This window comes from Pleurodeles waltl, chromosome 3_1, assembly GCF_031143425.1.
Source record: "Pleurodeles waltl isolate 20211129_DDA chromosome 3_1, aPleWal1.hap1.20221129, whole genome shotgun sequence".
Classification (NCBI taxonomy): domain Eukaryota; kingdom Metazoa; phylum Chordata; class Amphibia; order Caudata; family Salamandridae; genus Pleurodeles; species Pleurodeles waltl.
Window position 1 is genome coordinate 1,998,471,452 of NC_090440.1, and position 19,347 is coordinate 1,998,490,798.

The 19,347-nt window shown below is 44.8% G+C and overlaps 1 protein-coding gene across 1 annotated transcript in view; it reads left to right on the forward strand.

The window, feature by feature from the left end:
* Positions 1 to 964: 964 nt before the first annotated feature.
* Positions 965 to 19,347, forward strand: part of LOC138283655 (uncharacterized) — a 215,296-nt gene continuing 196,913 nt past the window's right edge. The window contains exons 1-5 of the mRNA XM_069221590.1: positions 965 to 1,061; positions 4,868 to 4,971; positions 9,341 to 9,512; positions 10,149 to 10,262; positions 17,186 to 17,347. Of these exons, the coding sequence (XP_069077691.1) occupies positions 965 to 1,061; positions 4,868 to 4,971; positions 9,341 to 9,512; positions 10,149 to 10,262; positions 17,186 to 17,347 (649 nt within the window). The remainder of the gene's footprint in view (positions 1,062 to 4,867; positions 4,972 to 9,340; positions 9,513 to 10,148; positions 10,263 to 17,185; positions 17,348 to 19,347) is intronic.

Here is a 19,347-nt window from a genome sequence, read left to right on the forward strand (position 1 = left end):
GATGCAACACAAAATGATGATGGACAGAGTGCTGAAACCTTTCAACCACTCACCCCAAGTCACAGATCTGAGTTTAATCCATCGTTCTTTTGCTCACCATGCCACCCCAGTTTTGACCCAGCCATATGCAAATCAGTCTTGACACTGTTCCCCATGGGAACAGTCCAGCCCGAACTGCCAGGCCAGGTCCTCCCTGGAGTAGAAACAAGCATCCTGGGACCGGTGTCAGGGTATCACCCTTCATCAGCCAGGCTAGCTTGCATCCAGTCAATCCAAAAAAGGGGGGACAGGGAGGTTATCGGTCCAGTGTACAGTCTCCCAACATAACCTATATAAATCGTGAAGTACACTGTTCCTGCAGAAACAGAACTACATAAAAGACAAAGGGGGACATGTTCTCAGGAGCAGAGAAAGCCCTCACACATCCATTTGGATGTAAAGCATCATCACTGGGCAAGCTCCTCGTCAGACCGGCGCTGCAATGTCTGACGGGAACCCCTTCAATAGAAGGGGGGCTCTTAACCGGAGTTAACCGGAGTTACCCTCCCACCTCCCCTTCTTAATGGCGGCCGCTGTGCGGCTGTGCCGCAGGCGCGCCAGAGATGCACCAGGGGCAAGCCTGTCTGCGCCCATCCGTGGCTGGACCGTGCCCAGCACCAGACCCCCTGGCCCCTGCGATCCCCACGCCGCCCGACGCTGCTACAATACCAACGCCCTCCAGGCCCTCAACACCGGCCGAACAGCCACCTGCTTCCAAGCCACCCCTAAGCTCACCCACGGAGCTTTCTCCTGCCGGAACTGCAGCTTCACCAGCCCCTGAGCCGCCGACCATCCCGCCAGAACCGAACACAACCACCTCAGTTGCATCCTCCTCAACACCCGCTCCACCCACAAGCACGCCGTCGAACTTTGGGACCTACTTATCTCATCCTTGCCGGACGTCGCCTTCCTAACCAAAACCTGGATGAACCCCTCCTCGGAACCCAACATCGCCATAGCCTTCCCGGACGGCTATAAGATCACCAGCAGAGACCGCACCTCCAAGAGGAGGGATCGCCATAGTACACAAGAACACCATCAAAATCTCGACCAACACCGAAGACGCCCTCGACGCCGCCGAACACTTACATTTCCAGATTCACATCAACGCCAACACCACCCTCAGAGGATCACTCGTCTACAGACCCCCCGTCCCCCAGCCACAGTTCAGTGACTCCATCATCGACATTATCAGCGCTCACGCCCTTGCTTCTACAGACTACATCCTCCTCGGCGACCTGAACTTCCACCTCGAGAACACCAGCGACAGCAACTCCACCGCCCTGCTCGCCAACCTCGGTCTCAAACGAACTCGTCACAACACCCACCCACTCCGCCGGCCACACGCTCGAGCCCGTCTTCTCCGCCAGAAGCCACGTCACCTTCAGCCACACCACCGAACTCCACTGGACCGACCACCGTTGCGTCAGCTTCAACTTCAAGAACCCCACCATGCACCACCACCCACAACAGATCCCCCGCTGCAGCTGGAACAAGGTCACTGAAGACCAACTGATCTCCATCCTCGCCCGAGCCCCGCCACCCATCACCACCGACCCCAACACAGCCGCCCGCAACCTCATACAATGGATAGACGACTGCGCCAACACCCTCGCCCCGATCAAGAAACCCTCCAACAACTGCACTAGCACTAAGGCCATCTGGTTCACCGCCAACCTTCAGGCCTCCAAATGGGAGTGCCGTAAACCACCAAGAGATCCTCCTACAAGGAACGCATCGACAACAATGCACACAACAGCAAAGAGCTCTTCAACATCGTTAAGGAACTCGCCAACCCCAGGTCCTGCTCCAACGACAACCCACCTTCGCAAGACCTCTGCGACTCCCTCTCCACCTTCTTTCACCGCAAGATCACGGACATCCATGCCAGCTTCAACACCTCAACCCCCACGACAGCCACTGTCACCACAAACCCCGACTCACCGGACCCCAGCCTCACCAACCTCCTGCTCTCATGGACCCACATCAACAACGAGGATACCATCAAAACCATGAGCACCATCCACTCCGGCTCACCCTCCGACCCCTGCCCTCACCACGTCTTCAACAAAGCAATCTCCATCATCGCCACCCAACTCCGAATGATCGTCAACAGCTCCTTCGAGACCGCCACCTTCCCGGAAAGCTGGAAGCTCGCCTTAAGTCAAAGCCCTGCTAAAGAAACCCAAAGCAGACCCAAGAGATCTCAAGAACTACCGGCCCATCTCCCTCCTCCCCTTCCTGGCGAAAGCCATAGAGAAGATCTTCAACGGTCAGCTGACCTGCTTCCTTGAAGACAACAACACGCTGGACACATCTCAATCTGGTTTCCATAGCAACCACAGCACCGAGACCGCCCTCATCTCTGCCACCGACGACATCAGGACCATGCTAGACAGAGGCGAAACTGCTGCCCTCATCCTCCTAGACCTCTCGGCTGCCTTCGACACCGTCTGCCACCACACCCTTCGCACACGTCTCCACAACGCAGGGATCCACCACAAAGCCCTGGACTGGATTACATCCTTCCTCTCCGGCAGATCCCGGAGAGTCCGCCTCCCTCCCTTCCTATCTGAAGCCACCGAGACCATCTGCGGCGTTCCCCAAGGATCCTCCCTCAGCCCAACCCTTTTCAACATCTACATAGCACCGCTCGCCAACATCGTCCGATCACACAACCTCAACATCGTCTCCTATGCCGATGACACCCAGATGACCCTCTCACTCACCAAGGACCCTGACACCGCCAAAATCAACCTCCACAACGGAAAAAAGGCCATTGGCAACTGGATGGAGGGCAGCCACCTGAAACTGAACTCAGACAAGACGAAGATCATCATCCTCGGCTCCAACCCCTCCGCCTGGGACGACTCCTGGTGGCCGGCCACTCTAGGAACCGCACCGACGCCCACCAACCACGCACGTAACCTAGGATTCATCCTGGACTCATCGCTCACCATGACCCAGCAAGTCAACGCCGTCTCATCTTCCTACTTCAACACCCTCCGCATGCTCTGCAAGATCTTCAGCTGGATCCCCACCGAAACCAGAAGGACGGTCACCGAGGCCCTCATCAGCAGCAGACTGGACTACTGCAACGCTCTCTATGCTGGAACCACGGCCAAGCTCCAGAACAGACTGCAACGTATACAGAACGCCTCCGCACGCCTCATCCTCGACATCCCACGCCGCAACCACATCTCAGCCCAACTGAGAGACCTACACTGGCTCCCCGTCAACAAGAGGATCACCTTCAAGCTCCTCACCCACGCCCACAAAGCACTCCACAATGCCGGCCCGGCTTACCTCAACGAGCGTCTCACCTTCTAACTTCCAACCGTCAACTCCGCTATGCCAACCTCGCCCTCGTTCCTCGCATCCACCGAACTACAGCCGGTGGCAGATCGTTCTCCCACCTCGCCGCCAAGACATGGAACTCCCTCCCCATCCACCTATGACAGACCCAGGACCTGCTGACCTCAAGACCTGGCTGTTCGAGCAGTAGCATCTCCCCCGCCCCCCTCAGCGCCTTGAGACCCTTGCAGGTGAATAGCACGCTCTACAGATGAATGATTGATTGACTGATTGAATGGCTGGTTAAAGTCCACTGGTTGATTGTTGTGAGCATTTTCGAAAGTTATAGGAGTTAAAAGTAGGTGGACTTTCAAGGTTTAGGATGATATGCATACCATCGGCATATTTATAGCAGCTTACATAGGATTAGCTAATGTCTAGTAGTGGGCAGAGGTAAATGTTGAATAGGAGGGGGCAATTATTGAGCTTTCAGATACACCAGCTGTGGATCTGAATGGCTCAGAGGAGAAGAGTGGAAGGGATATCGCAACGGTCCTGTCCTCAGGGTAGAAAGTAATCCATTTTAGTATAGTTCTTTGGATCCCTATGGCATGCATATATTTATGTAAGAAACCATGAAACAGGAGACATAAAAAACACTGTCATAAAAAAAAATTGTATTGCCAGAGGACGGGGGTGGGGGTGGGGGGTGCATCAAAACAGAATAGATATGTAGATGTAGAAAGATAAAAAGGAGGCGCAACAACCTAGAATGAAGTAAAGGGAGAGGGTGAGAGCGACTAAAAAGGTGACAGCGAAGTCCCTACCTCACTTGTAAAATAATATTTTTTATTTTTTAAGTGCCTGCCCTGTTATGCATTTGTCAGTCCCGATCAACAGATAAATCAACCCTAACAATGTCAAGCATGGTATATGTCAAGGCGGACATACCAGATCTGACACTTTTTAAGACGTTTTCATGATTTTGACTTATGACAAGAGACCATTAATCCAATCTTAACTTATATTATGAATTCAGTAACTCTTCAACAAGTTAGTGTTACATCAAATAAATCAAAAATTATTTCCCATAATACTAAATTAAAATAAGTTAATAGAGAAGTCCTCCAGACCTTTCATAATGAGCCCGTAATTGCATTTCGTGGTGATTTATGGTTGCTTTTGTTTCCCCGTTTTGCTGGTCATCAAAACCACGGAGTATCATTAATGCTTTGTAGAACAAAGTAACAAATACTTTCTCAGTTGTTTAGGAACTCAGATGCCTCTCTATTGATTTGGTCACTAACATTTGATGACAGCTATTATTTTCGTAATGAAGTTCAAGTGATGTTTGTTCATTAGAAATACATTTCACTTTATTTCTCCAGATCAAACTTACATGAATTTTAAACCAGCGTATTGAGGTAATGTGTCTGCTCCAGAAACCTGTGTGCTGGCTAAGGTTCACCCTTAATGGTTTATCCTTCCTATGGAGATAAATGGTGATCTCATGTGTGCCATTTTGTTTTCGTAGATGAAAAGGTTGCCGTTGGATTTAGAGAGATCCTGCCTGTTGGTGTAAAGGACGTCCAGTTGACCCTTAATTTATCAGCCCTGTTGGTGCCATTATCGCTCAGCGTAAGTCAGTCTGCAATTTACTTGTTTTGTTTTGTATAGGACAACAGTCTGCATGCAGTATTCTCGAGGCGTTCTGATCATGCGTTGATATGGACCAAATGTTACACTTAACATATTATTTAAAATTGTGTGTATTTTTTTTAAAACAAAATCCAGAGTGGAGGATTTCCCAATGAACGATAGAGGTAACGCCAATATGAGTGGAAACAGGAGTGTCTACCCTAATCAGGAGTGTTGTAGTGAAAACTGCAGCCTTGTCTTTTTCAATTGACACAGACAGAGGTGGTCATTCTGACTTTGGCGGTCTTTTCCTCAGACCGCCGAAGCCGCGCGCGCCAGAAGACCACCAATGCTGGTGGTCTTCCGATCACCATATTACGAGTACTGAAGCATTTCTGCCACAATTTGGGCGGAAATCCTCCAGTAGTCGTGCTGGCGGTCGGTGGCGCAGAGGCGCTTACACCGCTGGCCACGCCCCACCAAAAGGACTCCACCACCCGTATTACAACCTTTAATGCGGGCTGGTGGTGTCCTGATGGCGGGCGCTGCAGGCAGTGGGAGCGCCGGGTCCCGTCCCCTCAGGGAGAAGCACCTCTTCAGATGAGGTAAGTGTCCTCTGCAAGGAAAGAGGGGTGGGGTGTGTGAGTGTGTTTGTAAGCGTGTCATGAATGGGGGGAGGGACAGGGAGTGTTTGTGGGTGCGTGTGTATCTGTGTGTAAATGTGGTGATGCGTGTGTGGGTGAATGATGAGTCGGGGTGCGTGTGTGCATGCATGTAGACAGGGTGGGGGTTGTGTGTGTATGTATGTTGAGGAAAGGAGGGGGTGAGGGATGGAGTGTGTATGCGTGTCAATGTGATGAATGTAGTGAGTGCTTGTGTGAGTGGGGGTGTTGTGTGAGTATGGATTTGGGGGGTATGGATTTGGGGGGGTGTTGCGTGTGTGTATCTGTGTGCGTGTGAGTGTAAGTTGTGAGTGCGAGTAAGTGAGTGTCAGGGTGTGCGTGTCTGTGGGTGCATGTATGCAGTGGGGAAGTCACTACTGGGAGCGAGGGGGTCACTACTGGGGGTGGGAGGGTTACTGGGGGTTTGGGGAGGTGGGGTGTGGGAATGTTGTAAGGGGTGGGGGATAGGGGGCTCTTGGGTAGATGGGGGGGGAGTCCTCTACTGGCGACAGGAATGCAAATTCCTGTCGCCGGTAGCCTTTCCGCCAGGGATTTCGTGGCAGTGCTACCACCACAACATCCCTTGAAGAAAGGGGACTCGTGATACCACTGGCGGTATTGGGTGGCCCGCCGGTCCGATCGCCCTGGCGGTAAGCACGGAAAAGTGGCGGTTTGGCATAAGCCAAACCGCCACAATCGTAAGGGTCGGAATGACCACCTGAATATCTGAAGACAAGTTCTGTGAATGAAGGTAGAACTTGCAAAAATCAGTGTGCAAACATCATAATCTTTGGTTATTTCTCATTCTGAGGACTGCAACTTCCGCCCAGCAACAGTGGAAACCCCTGGTATCTGTATTTTGCTGTGGGAGATTCATAGCCGGTAAAGCCAGCATACTTTCAGTAAGGGCCATAGTGGCAATGGGTGGGGGTCCCAAAGCACAGAACAAGAAATTAGAAAAAGTGTAAAGTGCACTCTATTGGATAGTAAGTACAATCTTGAAACATGGTTGAGTGTCCATGAGGTGAATGAATGCTCCTTTTCACATCGATATGTGCTGCACGATAAACTTTTTTAAAATTTATTAGCAGTTTTTCTATAGTGCGGACCTAACCAAGGGAGCAGTGTAGTGCTTAACATATAACTATGAGAGGATAACTTAAACACTTAAAGCCTCATTATGAGGTTGGCGGACCAACTGTTGACCCGCCAGCCCCATGGAAAGGAGACCACTGTGGAGTTGGCGGTCTCCCTCCCCCCCCCCCGGCCCAAGGTTTCCACAAGGCTGACCGGTGGAAATTGAGAAAACTGAGGTTTCTGCCAATCAGCCCAGTAGAAAACGTGCAGCGGCTTAGGCCTCGGCTCCTAATGGAGCCAAGGCCAATGCCGGCCCACAGAGGAACTCAGAATACCCACTGTCTACTGTAGGTGCTGGGCTTGGGGGGCCTTGCAATGCCCATGGGCATGGGCAGTGCAGGGGCCCCCTGCGGCCCCCAGCACTAGGTTTCTGCCAGCCTTTCCATGTTATCAGTCACACAAGCAATTCTCGCTTCCAAGCAAATCAGTGGAGGTGTCTTATCGTGGGTATGATATGGTCTGACTTTCTGAGACCTGTGAATAGGCAAGCAGGTGCTTGTAAGAGACTATAGAGACACCTGTGAGGATTTGAGTAGGACTGCCATGACAGCATTTCCTCCATCCAAACATCTACCAGGACATATATTGCTGATCTGTATTCTGAGTGAGGAATGAATGATTGTAGTTTTCAGAGCAAGTGAAGCTGATAGGAGGAGATCTAGTCAAATTGATGAGATAGTCTATAAGGTTGAGATGTTGGTCTGGGAGAAAGCCAAGAGTTTTAACCTGAACCACTGCATAATCCATAGATGTTGTAGAGATTTTAGCCACTTATGAATTGGGATTGGAGAGATGTGGATGCAGAATATAAATCATATTGTAAATGAATGACCTATTACTGCTCTGCTGGTGCACTTGTTTGCTCCGGGAACAGTATACAATCACTGCACCAAATGGTAAAAATACAGGACCTAGGGCCAGATGTATCAAACAATTTTGCCATCGGCCGTTTGCGATCCCAAACATGCATTTTGGTATGTAACAAATCCAATTTGTGATTTGGTAACTTGTTACCGAATCGCAAATTGGATTTGTGACTACATACCGATTCGGTATTAGGAAGGGGCGTGTCAAGGGTGTCCCTTCCTAATACCGAATCACAGAGGTATGTATGATTGTTTTGTGACCATGAATGCGGTCGCAAAACAATCGCAGTTACCACCAATTTCAAATTGGTGGTAACCAATTCACAAAGAGGAAGGGGTCCCAAAGGGACCCCTTCCCCTTTGTGAATGCATGCAAAAACGTTTTTAAGAGCAGGCATTGGTCCCACGGACCACTGCCTACTCTTAAATAATGAAAAGAAAACTTTTCATTTTTCATTTTTAAACGCATCCCGTTTTCCTTTAAGGAAAACGGGCTGCATTTAAAAAAAAAAAAGATTGCTTTATTGAAAAGCAGTCACAGACATGGTGGTCTGCTGCACCCAGCAGGCCACTATCCCTGTGATTGTAGCCATTCGCAATGGCTTGCAAATTGCGACCTACCACATGAATATTAATGAGGTAGGTCCATTTGCGAGCACTTGCAAAAAATCGCAATTAGGTAATCGCTATTATGAAGAATGATACATCTGGCCCCTAATTCTGTGCATTTTATGTCTCCATAGAAGATAGAGCTACACAGAAAGTCACCCTGACATTGAAGTAAAATAATCAGAAAATGGATTAGTCCTAATTCCATTCCCCAGACCACTGATTCTTTCATTGGAATACGCCCCCAGAACAGTGTGAGAGTCACTGCGTGCACTTTAGAAGACTGTTTACATGAATTAGCAATTATGGCCTTCATTTTCAGTGCCCTCTTAATTCCAACAGAGTTTATAACAGCAGTTACCAGCCCCATCAAAAATATGAGATCATCAGTGTTTCTGTGGATCGGTTAATTTTCCAGAGGAAAATTGGGAATTAACAGATGAATCCCACCTGGAATTACAAATGTCCCCAGTAAATCCTCATTTCAAAGTCTACCCTTAGTATCTAACTTGTAATGGCCCAGATTTTACCCACGCCCAGAGGTACTAATCCCTCAGTATCGGTAAATCAGAAGGTGAGGAAAAGCTGGGCTTTTTCTGGGCCACTCGTAATGAGAGCCTATAAGTCACATGACAAAGACCTCAACAGCAGTGGATTTTCCTTTGTAATATCCTCTCTAGTTTAATGTGGGACATTGATCATCTGAGTGTGACTGAGACATAGGCCATGGTGTCATAGGAAAATGTGAGCTACATACAATAAACTTATGCTTCTGCCACTTTAAATAATGAGGACCAGGGAATGGACTGCCACTGCTAAGGTAATTTTCCCAGCTGGATTTTTCTGCTGGTAAAATTGGATCCATCGTCTCCCAACCCAGTGAATCTGCTGCCAGATCAACAATGCAAATGTGATTGAGCAGAGTGGAATGCTACACAGGAATTCCACATTACTCAAATAGTAATTGGGGCTTATGTGGTCTTTCCCTCCCTCTAGTACTTCTCCCTTGTATCCTGTCTCTCTCACGAACATTCTCTTCTTCCTCATTACATTCAAGAAGATGTTTATTTGTGCCCCTTGCCTCTTTTTTCCCAGGAGACTTGGCTCAATGAATTTAACCCTCTTGACGTGAAGTTAACGTGTACCGTTTATTACGACTATGTGAAGCTTCGTACTCAAACAAACACTGCAAAACCAGTTGTTATACAGAGGTCCAGAAAGGAAGCAAGCGACATCGAAAACCCCGTGATCACCTTGCAGTTCACCGGTAGGCACCTGTCTCTTTCTCCTGCTATTATATTATATAATAGTAAGAGGAATAAACTGCATTCATTTCCAAAGGGAAATTAAACTGGAGTGTATGGCTAGAGGAATGCAGTATTTGCCTTTTGAGGAATACTCCGTACTCGGATACTACAACACTAGTGTATGCTGTGAGTGAAAGAGGTGAACGTTACCTCGAAGTGCATCTGCATGTGGTAAGAGGTCCCCATAGCTTTTTTTTAGGAACCCTACTAAACTTATTTTTTAAATATCAAAATACAGCTGAATTTGCACGAGGGCAAAGGGAAGATGATGCGTGTTACAAAAGTCATGCAGACTGTGGATATGTTATACTTCTGTGGTACATTACATTACCTTATTAAGATCCTTTTAATCGCTGCTCTTTTCCTCCAGCCCCAGCGAGACTCATATCTGGTAGTCCCATCCTCGAGCATCTCATGCCTCGGTTGTTGGACGCAGGCTTCAAACAGAAGAAGCCTTATTTCCGAGCCCTTCACCTGTCCCTCATGGTTTCCTCTGGCTGACTGTTAAATTATAACTGAAGAAGCACGCGAGTTTAATGTTGCAGTTTTAATTACTTGGAAGTGAATTTGCCTCTCCTTTGTTCTGTTGTTTGAAGATCGGTGGACATTCGACTCTCTGGATCCTTCCGAGTTTACCGATGCCGCAGACACTGGACTGGACGCTGTTCCATTTATTGTACTTCGAATACTCTACAACTACATGGAAAGTGGTGAGACAGCTGTATTAGATTTCACAAGTTAGCTTGGGTGGTAATCATTCGGGCAGGGGCATCTAATGTTATAGATGCTATTTTGGGCCAGGTTGTACTGCAGCCCAAATCAACCCGCTCTGAATTCTGGCTTCTACTTTCCTGACACCAATTAAGGGCAGATTCTTTGACATGGCTTACTGACTTCTGTGGATATATACTGTATACTCTAATAATTCAAGGCCTGTTTGCTATACCGAGTGTCGAAACGTTTTAAACACGTTGTATATACTTTTTCATATAACAAATCGCTAACAGCACTCGAGCTTACACACTGCTAAAGGGTATATATCTCCAAACATGTTGCCAGCAGCTAGACAAAGATAATAACAGCCAGTGAGACACTCCACGCTGATAAATGAGGGGGAAACAAAGGTAGAACACACTGTGTAAATAGTAATTTAAGGCCGACATTGCAAAATTTCAAGAGGGCATGCCATTCTTCTCAGAGTCACGCAGGTCAGGTTCACATGTCTTTACTGCAATACGCCTAAAGGTTCCTGTGGTTATGGTAATTATAAAGGTAATTTAAGCAGATGCCCACCAAATTAAATTGTATCTTTGTGTTCTTATCAGTGGCAAATGTGGTGATTTCCAACCCAAGGCTGTTATGTGTTTGGTTAGAATCAGGGCCAAGTCCGCAAATTTACTTGCATATTTTTCAGCCCCCTTATGTGGAAACAAACTTAATAGGCATACTTAAGGAGACAATATCGATACATTGTTTATAACTTGAATAAAGATTTCATTCCAATATCAGGGTACTCAGCATTTCCATAGCGTATGAAAGTAGGAGAGTGGCATTTAGGACTACTAGTCAACCCAGCTCTAGATAACTTACTTATTCTGGAGGGAGTGAGGTTGGTGCGATGGGGGAAGTTAAATTGTATCAGCATAAGCCCTGTGTTTCCGGAAACCCAACCCACTAAAGCCATTATTCTTTCTCATCCTTCATTTCTAATTTCTCTACCTACGTTATTTTCCCAAAGTGCATAAAGTCTTGCAAGTGGTTTACACGAACTCAAGTATCAGGCGGAAAAAATGAGGCACTATCAGTTGTCCCGTTCTCCAATAGAAGCTGCATAATTTTATCTGTGCTTGATTCAATGATGGCATTTTCCTACCGTATGCTAACAGTGTGTGTCAGTGCACCATATAGCAGGACCATCCTGGTGGTATTCCATACTCGACGTGCACTACTTTAAAAGTAGTGTAAACCTCAGAGGAATACATGTTTCCCCTTGCCCCAAAAAAACAAAACGTCCACACAGGTCCAAGCCTATGGCTGGATGTGTTCCTCTCTAATTCCTTAAGCACTGAAGGAGTAGCTCATGGACACAGGCTTTTACTATCCTACATAGCTGTAGGTCTTTGTTCAATCAACACATTGCTGTGGCCATCAATTTGAGAACAACCTGTTTCTGAAAGTATTTACCAAACCCAGCATGTCTGGGTATGTATCTTCAGATAAGAATCTGCACATGAGAGTTAGTGAGGCAAGTGCCCGTTTCGCTGTGTATTGCAATTGTGCCATAATAGATAATGTTCTCGTAGTTTCCCCAAAAAACTTCCTTAAGATAATGGGAGGAGCAACTTATCTAGTGCATTTCTGTGCATACCATCTATTCAAATTAGTGCCGTAAGTAATGGATCCAATTCTTTAAAAAAAGAGCAGGGCAGAATCATCTGTAAATAGTTTTGGACAGGGCAACTCTACTGATCATTCATAGTGATGTTCAAAATTAGACTGAGTTCCTGACTGGGTTTAAGAATTTATTTATATCACTCGCTATCAAATCTGAATCCATATAGCAGACTTGCATTCTTACGTATTTAAATATTGTGGTTTTTCCTGTCAATTGAGAATGGTTGAAATGTGGTTTGCCATTTGAAGTAGCCCAGTGGATAGGGCTCTTTTAGTCCCAAAAGTGCGCTAAACATTTTTCATAATCTCAGTATCTTGAGTTGCTGCACCCAAGGGTCTCTAATGTAGAGGAGAATATAGTTGTCGTACAGTGAGATTATGTGTCACATACCCAGTTTGTCTTATATGTTTTTGATCCCAAATTTTCTAAAGTGCCATGTAAGAGGCTCTGTGGCCAGAGTATGTGATTGTGGAAACCCTTGTCTTGTGCCCTAATTTAGTGTTCCATTCAGTAGAGATAACGTGACTGGTTTTCACCCTAGCTGTGAAGCTTGAGTATAGTAACATAATACAACCCAATTTTTCTTATACTGCATATTAATGAGGCCAGCCTAGTAAATCAAAGGCCTTCTCTATGTCGATTGAGCCAATCAGTTGAGGCAGCGGACAATACATGAAAAGCCATTTGAGGTTAGAGGGCATGTTTCAGCCTGCACCAACCCACTCTGGTCCAAATGTATCGGTATCAGAGCACTGGAAGAAGCCTATTTGACAGTGTTAACTTACGATCTTATCATTTAGGTTTACAAGTGAGAGAGGTATACATGAGGTTTTTCTTTACTTTATCTTTACCAGGTTTAAGCAGGACCACCATCACTGTGGTACTCTTATCATTGCATCCTTGTATAACTTGAGTAGGTGGGCCATAATTGTAAATGTATCATAATATTATACAGATGAACGAACAATCGGCCCCTGAAGATATATTCCTGCAAATTGTGTTGATGCATTTTTAATTTCAGCAACTGTTATGGCTTGTTCCGTGGGGTCGTTGGGTAATGTGCATCATGCTGGGTCTCTCACTGGTGAAGTCCTGGGGGGGGGGGGAGCAGAGGGTTGAGAATATAATATTTGACAGACAGTAGTCACTATATTGTTAATCTCCTTTTAAGAGTAAACAGTCTCCCCTGCATGTTTTCTTGAAGATGTAAGTTTGTATGTGTTCTGATCTGCCATGATTAGAGACCAGTAAGGTCCCCGCTTTGTCCCCTTCACAAGGCATTCTATTGGTGTATGTGATGTAGTTGAAGCAACACAGCAGCTACAGACTGGCGAGTTTCATGCAGGTTATGCTCAAGAGTTTGCTCTAGGGCATTACTAATGTCTAGTTATCTCATATATCCTTTTCTATTTTCTTTAGTTCTTTTAGGAGGGTATCTTTTATCTCTTTTGATGCCTCAATGAATTCTAATCTCAATACTATTTTAAAAACTTCTTACTCTACTCCATTGTCTCCGACAGAACTTTACAAAAATGATCTACTGCTTTGCCTACTACCCTGCAAAGCCAGATCTTGTAGAGTCCTTAACTGCAAGCTCAGATATAGAATGAGTGAAAGAAGTCTGCCCCATTTGATTGTCATCAATAAGGGATTGTAGTGAGAACTTGTTTTGCACAAGTATTCAGTTGAATTAACTATTTGTACTACTCCTATTCTCAATAAGAATCTATCATCCTCTTAAGGGCATCCAGCATGTCACATCCAGGGTTTGAAGAAATATGATCATATCACCCCCTTCCTGAAGGAACTCCACTGGTGCCCCTTGCTGGCCCACTGCATCTTCAAAACCAAATGCATCATTTACAAAGCCATCATGACCAGCACCTCTGCTTATCTTGCAGACAGGTTCACCATCTCTGGTGGTTATTAGCACACCCACAGCCAGAACACCATCAGACTGCAGAATAAGTAAAAAAGAAAAAACAAGGCAGTACGTCACAGTCTGCAGACTGAGTAGAAAAAAAACCAAGACAGCAAGCCTTTTCCATCCATGGAAAAGGCTTGCTGTCTTGTTTCTTTTTTTACTCAGGATCTAGAACAAGATCCCTGTATTCATCAGACACTGTCTCAATTTTGGAAAGAGTTAAAGATGCACCTCTTTTAAGAAGCCTATATCACAATCTGTTAACCAAACACAAACCAGCTACCTCTCCTATCACTCGTTGACATTTTGCTTGTCTTTGACCCTCTACGGCCCTCCACTAATTTTTTGCTAGATTTGCACTAAAGAAATACCATATACATTTATACATAAATCAAAGCGGGTGTGCAGTTTACATGGAGATGACAGTTATCACTACATTAACCACTGTTCTAGTACGGAAATTAAGGAAGGAATTTGTATGATTTTGTCAGAAAATGGTGATAGAAGCCAGAAACATTTCAGGCATTTTACTTTTCACAAAGCTTAATATTGCTTGTCTTTTCTTACTGCTTTATCCTTAAAATATTTCTGATCACATTATGAAGAGATAGTGTTTCAGGAATCCACTAGGATAAATTAATTGCTCATCAGAAGCATTATGCCCTTAAGAAAATGTTTGTGCTTCTGGGGTAGTATCTCCACCCAAAACTATGCTGCCTCTTTAGGAAACCATTTGCCAATATGAAACAGTATGGCCATTGTGAAAGATGTACCAGTCACAGTCACTGTACTCATCAGTAGGATTATGCCCATCTAAAAAATCTTGGCCACTGGAAAAAACATGCTTATTAGAAACATTGTTACAACATTGTATATATTGTAATACCAAGATATCAGAAACACTGCGCCCATTAGCCAAGCTATAGAGTCTGCAAGTCAGAAACATTGTGTACATCAGAAACACTTTGCCTAATAGAATCACTGCATCCATAAGAAAAGGTGTCTGCATCAGAAGCACCATGTGTTCAGAAACACTATGCTCAGAAGAAGCTTTGTACTTACCAAAAGTACTGTGCCCATCAGAAACACAGTACCTAACAGGAACACCCTATTCATGGGATTTACTGTGCAGATCAACATAGTACTCAACAGAAACACTGTATTCATTTGATTTATTGTGCAAATCAAAAATATTGCATAATCAGAAACTGTGCTGTGACACAGAGGGCCACATTACGATTTTGGCAGATGGAAAAGCATGTCCGCCGAAATTCCAACAGGGAAGTTGCTGCCATTGTGGCTGCCTCCCCGCCGCGCCCATTACAAGTTTCCTGCTGGACCAGCGGGCAGAAACTTCAGTTTCCGCCCGCTGACCCAGTGGGATACGGTCTACAACATTGTCTCTGGCTCGTAATAGAGCTGGTGGCAATGTTATATTGTGCAGGGTGCACTAGCACTCTCGCAATGTTCACTGTCTGCAAATAATTGCCAGGGTGGCCCCTGCACTGCACATACCCGAGGGCCCCCTGCACCTGTTCTTTGCCAGCCTTTTCATGGCAGTGGTACAGCCATGAAATCACTGGTGGAGAACAAAGTCCTAATCCCCAGGGCAGTGCTGCGTGCAGCTCTGCCCTGGCGGAATAGGACCGCCATGACCGCCAGACAGCCGAGACAACTAATCCTGGCTGTGCTGGTGGTCTGACCGCGGCACAACCGCTGCGGTCCTAATATGGCTCTAGGACTGCCGCATTGACCGCTGTCCAACCACCACCGCGAAGGCCACCAGGTTCGTAATAAGGGCCAGTGTGTCCAGCAGGGCCAGTATGTTCACAGTTCCACTGCCCTGATCAGAAACACTTCATAGAAAGCTATGTCCATCAGAATTTGCAAACCCAGGAAAAACCCTGACCTCATGAGCACTAAGCCTTCAGAAAAAAACTATAGCTACCAGAAATTCTGTGCACATCATACAACCTAACCATCAGAAACACTTTGCTCTCATAAACTGTGACCTATCATAAACGCTGTGACCATGAAAAACACTGTACTACTGGAATGATTGACCTTATAAGACATAGGGTACCATCACAATCACTGAACTGTTCAAAAACACAGCGCTCAGAAGAATAAATGTACACGTCAAAAACCCTGCACTCAACAGAAATGTGCCCGCAGCACCAATTCACCCCTCAGACTCAATGTCACAGACACAGTACAATATGCCATTAGAAAGTGTTAAAAATAGTAGGGATCTCAATTTCTGTGTCCATCAGAAATAAGGTACTTGTCAAAAACACTGTCCTCATCAAAAACACAGTGACTATCGGAATGCCATTGCTTATCAGATGTGTTTTGTTAATCAGAAACACTGCACATCAAAAATGCTGTGCTCGTCATACTTAGTGGCCATTTTGCACAATCTCCTAATGAGCAGTGTGCCCTTCAGAACCATTACGCAAATTAAAAACGTGCTCACCGGAAACAATGTGTTGTCAGAATCAGTATGCTTATGAAAAACATTGTTTTTCAGAAACGCAATGCTCAATGAACCACTATCAGAATCACGGTATCCTTCTGGAATCCTGTGCGCATCGGAAACAAGACGTCCTTCTGAAATACAATAAAATGTTCCTGTTGGGCACACTACTCCTGACTGGTGAAATGTTTCTGGTGGATGGAGTGTTTCTCAATACAAGCTTTCTGATAGCAGAAATGCTGTTTCAATGCCCCTGTCCTTGTGTTTATTGATGAGATATGCATGCAAATGTCTAATTTAAGTTATTGTTTAAACGGTGTTGTATATTGCAACCAGTGTCACTTTTTATTCTATAATGACTACGAATATGTTAAAATCGGGCTGTCAACAGCTCTTTCTAGGTGGGATATACGATCTTGTGTCATAGAGTGAGACACTACACAAGGCTGGGTGTAAGATGTTAACAGAGCATTGTCTATGTGCTTTTATTTGCCTAGGATACAAATGTAATATGCTTTTCTGCTGGGGACACAATAAGAAACAATCTTGTTATACCTGTCCATAAATAAAGGTTTCTTTCTTTTTGGTTCTCCCTTCCAATGTTTAATATATACCTAATTCACGTTTGTTTGCCATCTACCACATGCATCAATGTAAATGCTGCACGAGTGTTTTGTGCTCATGTCTTGTCCTTGTCAAACTGCACCTGCTGTCTCCATCTGAAGCACGACCTACCAAGGTCATGTTGCATCTCAGTGAGTACCAAATCTGTACATAATGCACAATATCAAGTTATCTCTCTGACTGGAATCTCTCTCATTTGTTTGCCTTTTCACAGAATTGCTGACTCTAGGATGGGTGAAGGTTGACAGTTTTCAAAAGGACCCTGCTGGTATTCCAGGGATTTGGGCACCAAGAGAGTTCTCCCTGCTTTTTCCAGTCTGCCCGGGAAAAGAGCCAGTCAACATGATTGCTCCCAAAGCAAATCACACCCCAGAAGGTGACTTTTTAAAGAATACTTTATTGAGTTTTATGTATTATCACCATGTAACCATACTCCCACTTCTGACCGTTAGGAAGTAGTAAAAGTATTACTCATTGCCTGGAGGGAGCCAAGAAAATAGCCAAAATATCGACACGTGTTTTTCCCAGAAAAACGTCAAATGAGTGCTGTGCAAGAAAGCACTTAAAAAAAAAAAAAAAAACTACCGTCAACAAAACGTTCAATGTGCTAAGTTTACACTCTTCCTAGTTTACAGGAATAAGCAGAGTTGTACAGTTTTTTACCACAGATTTTGCATTTTTCTACGTGGTAGTCGATACTTCCTATTTTTTATTGTTTCTACTTACTTGCAGTGAAACCTATGGGTGAATCCAGAAAGCTATACTATGCATTTCTGAAAATTAGACAAAAGTCGGATTTTAGCAAGGGGTGATGTGTAGAGATCACTCATATTTTTTCAAAATAAATGAATAAAATGATAATAAAAATGTCCGAAAAAAATGAAATAGGAATAATTTTTTGCTCCATTGGCGGATTTTCAAAGGTATATATAATTATGTCTGTAAGACTCTTCTCGTCTGCTGGTTGTCCAAAAATATGATAAACCTAGATCCAACAACTAAGCTGCAACTTACAATGATTTTGTATTGTGTACCATGCTTCAATTCATATGGAAAAATCTAATTAATGGGTATGGAGGAAACCTACTCATTTTTAGATACAACAAGAGACTGATGTTAGGATTAGTGGTTTGTAGAACTCTGAGTTTGGGGGTTACCCATATTATCATGTGATTCAGAGGGCATTTTGCACAATATATTCCTTTTTGCACACTGGCGTACATTTTGATGCCTAACACGCCCGCAACAGGAAAGGCCCCAAAACCCAACATGAAGACATCATATTTTTGCCATAAAGAATTATCTGTTTTGGTGATGTGAGTAGTGGGCGCCACCCAGGGAACTTACTAAATGCAATCTTTTCATGAAACTCGATACCCGGGGGGCAAAAAGGGGTATGACTTGTGTGGATCCCATGAGAATGCTGCAAACATCAAACTTTGACTTCAATTATGCATTTCCTCGAATCTCAAAAGACCTTTATTGAATTTTGAAGAAGATCATAAAAGTACAATTGCAAAATACATCATACATACAATTATAAAATGGCATTCCATGGAACATATTAAAATGCATATACAATGATCAGTTCAAAAGTGCAGAATTCTTTGGAATAGAAAACAGCTGTACAAAAAAGAGGACAAACCCGCCAACAACCAACAATTCTAATATAAAAAACCTCTAAGGGTCCACTATGAACAGAATTTAGACCTGTGCGGGAAAATTATCTGCCTGAACAGCTATAGAACATTAAACCGCAAAACTGTTAGCCACTTATCCTTCCAAAGATTTGCATGCTTGAACCACTACCTTCAAAACAAACGAACGCTAAATCACACCTCTATGTTATCTAGAAGTTGCAAATAGAGTAACAAAATTCTGCTCTGACTATAAAACTAAATAAATGCCTTGAAAAAGGTTTATAAAATAGGTCAAAATGTAGAAGGAACTGGGGAGATGCATCATCTCATGGGCAAACTTGCGGGCTATTACTGAAAGTAACAGGACCAAGCGGAAAACATAGTAATCGCCAAACAGTCTCAGCCCTAAAGCTAAAGGGAACCTTTCCCGCCAAGTTAAAGGGAGATCTAAATATACACTTGTGGCACTAATTTCCCTTAACAGAGGTCTTCACTGATTCGTCCCTCTGTCCGACTAAACTCCAAAAAAGTAAGCTTGACAATCCATTTGTCATTCTTAGAAAGTGACTCTGGCATATGAAAAAAAGGCAGGTGGCAAATCTTACATAGAGAATCCTTCAAACAGGCAAGCCACTGTAACCTAAGGCCATGCTTACAAGCTATGCGGTCCTTGGTAATCTCTCTATTCAGGCCTGCTTCCTGTGAGGACCAACTTGATATCCAAAGCATCAAAGGT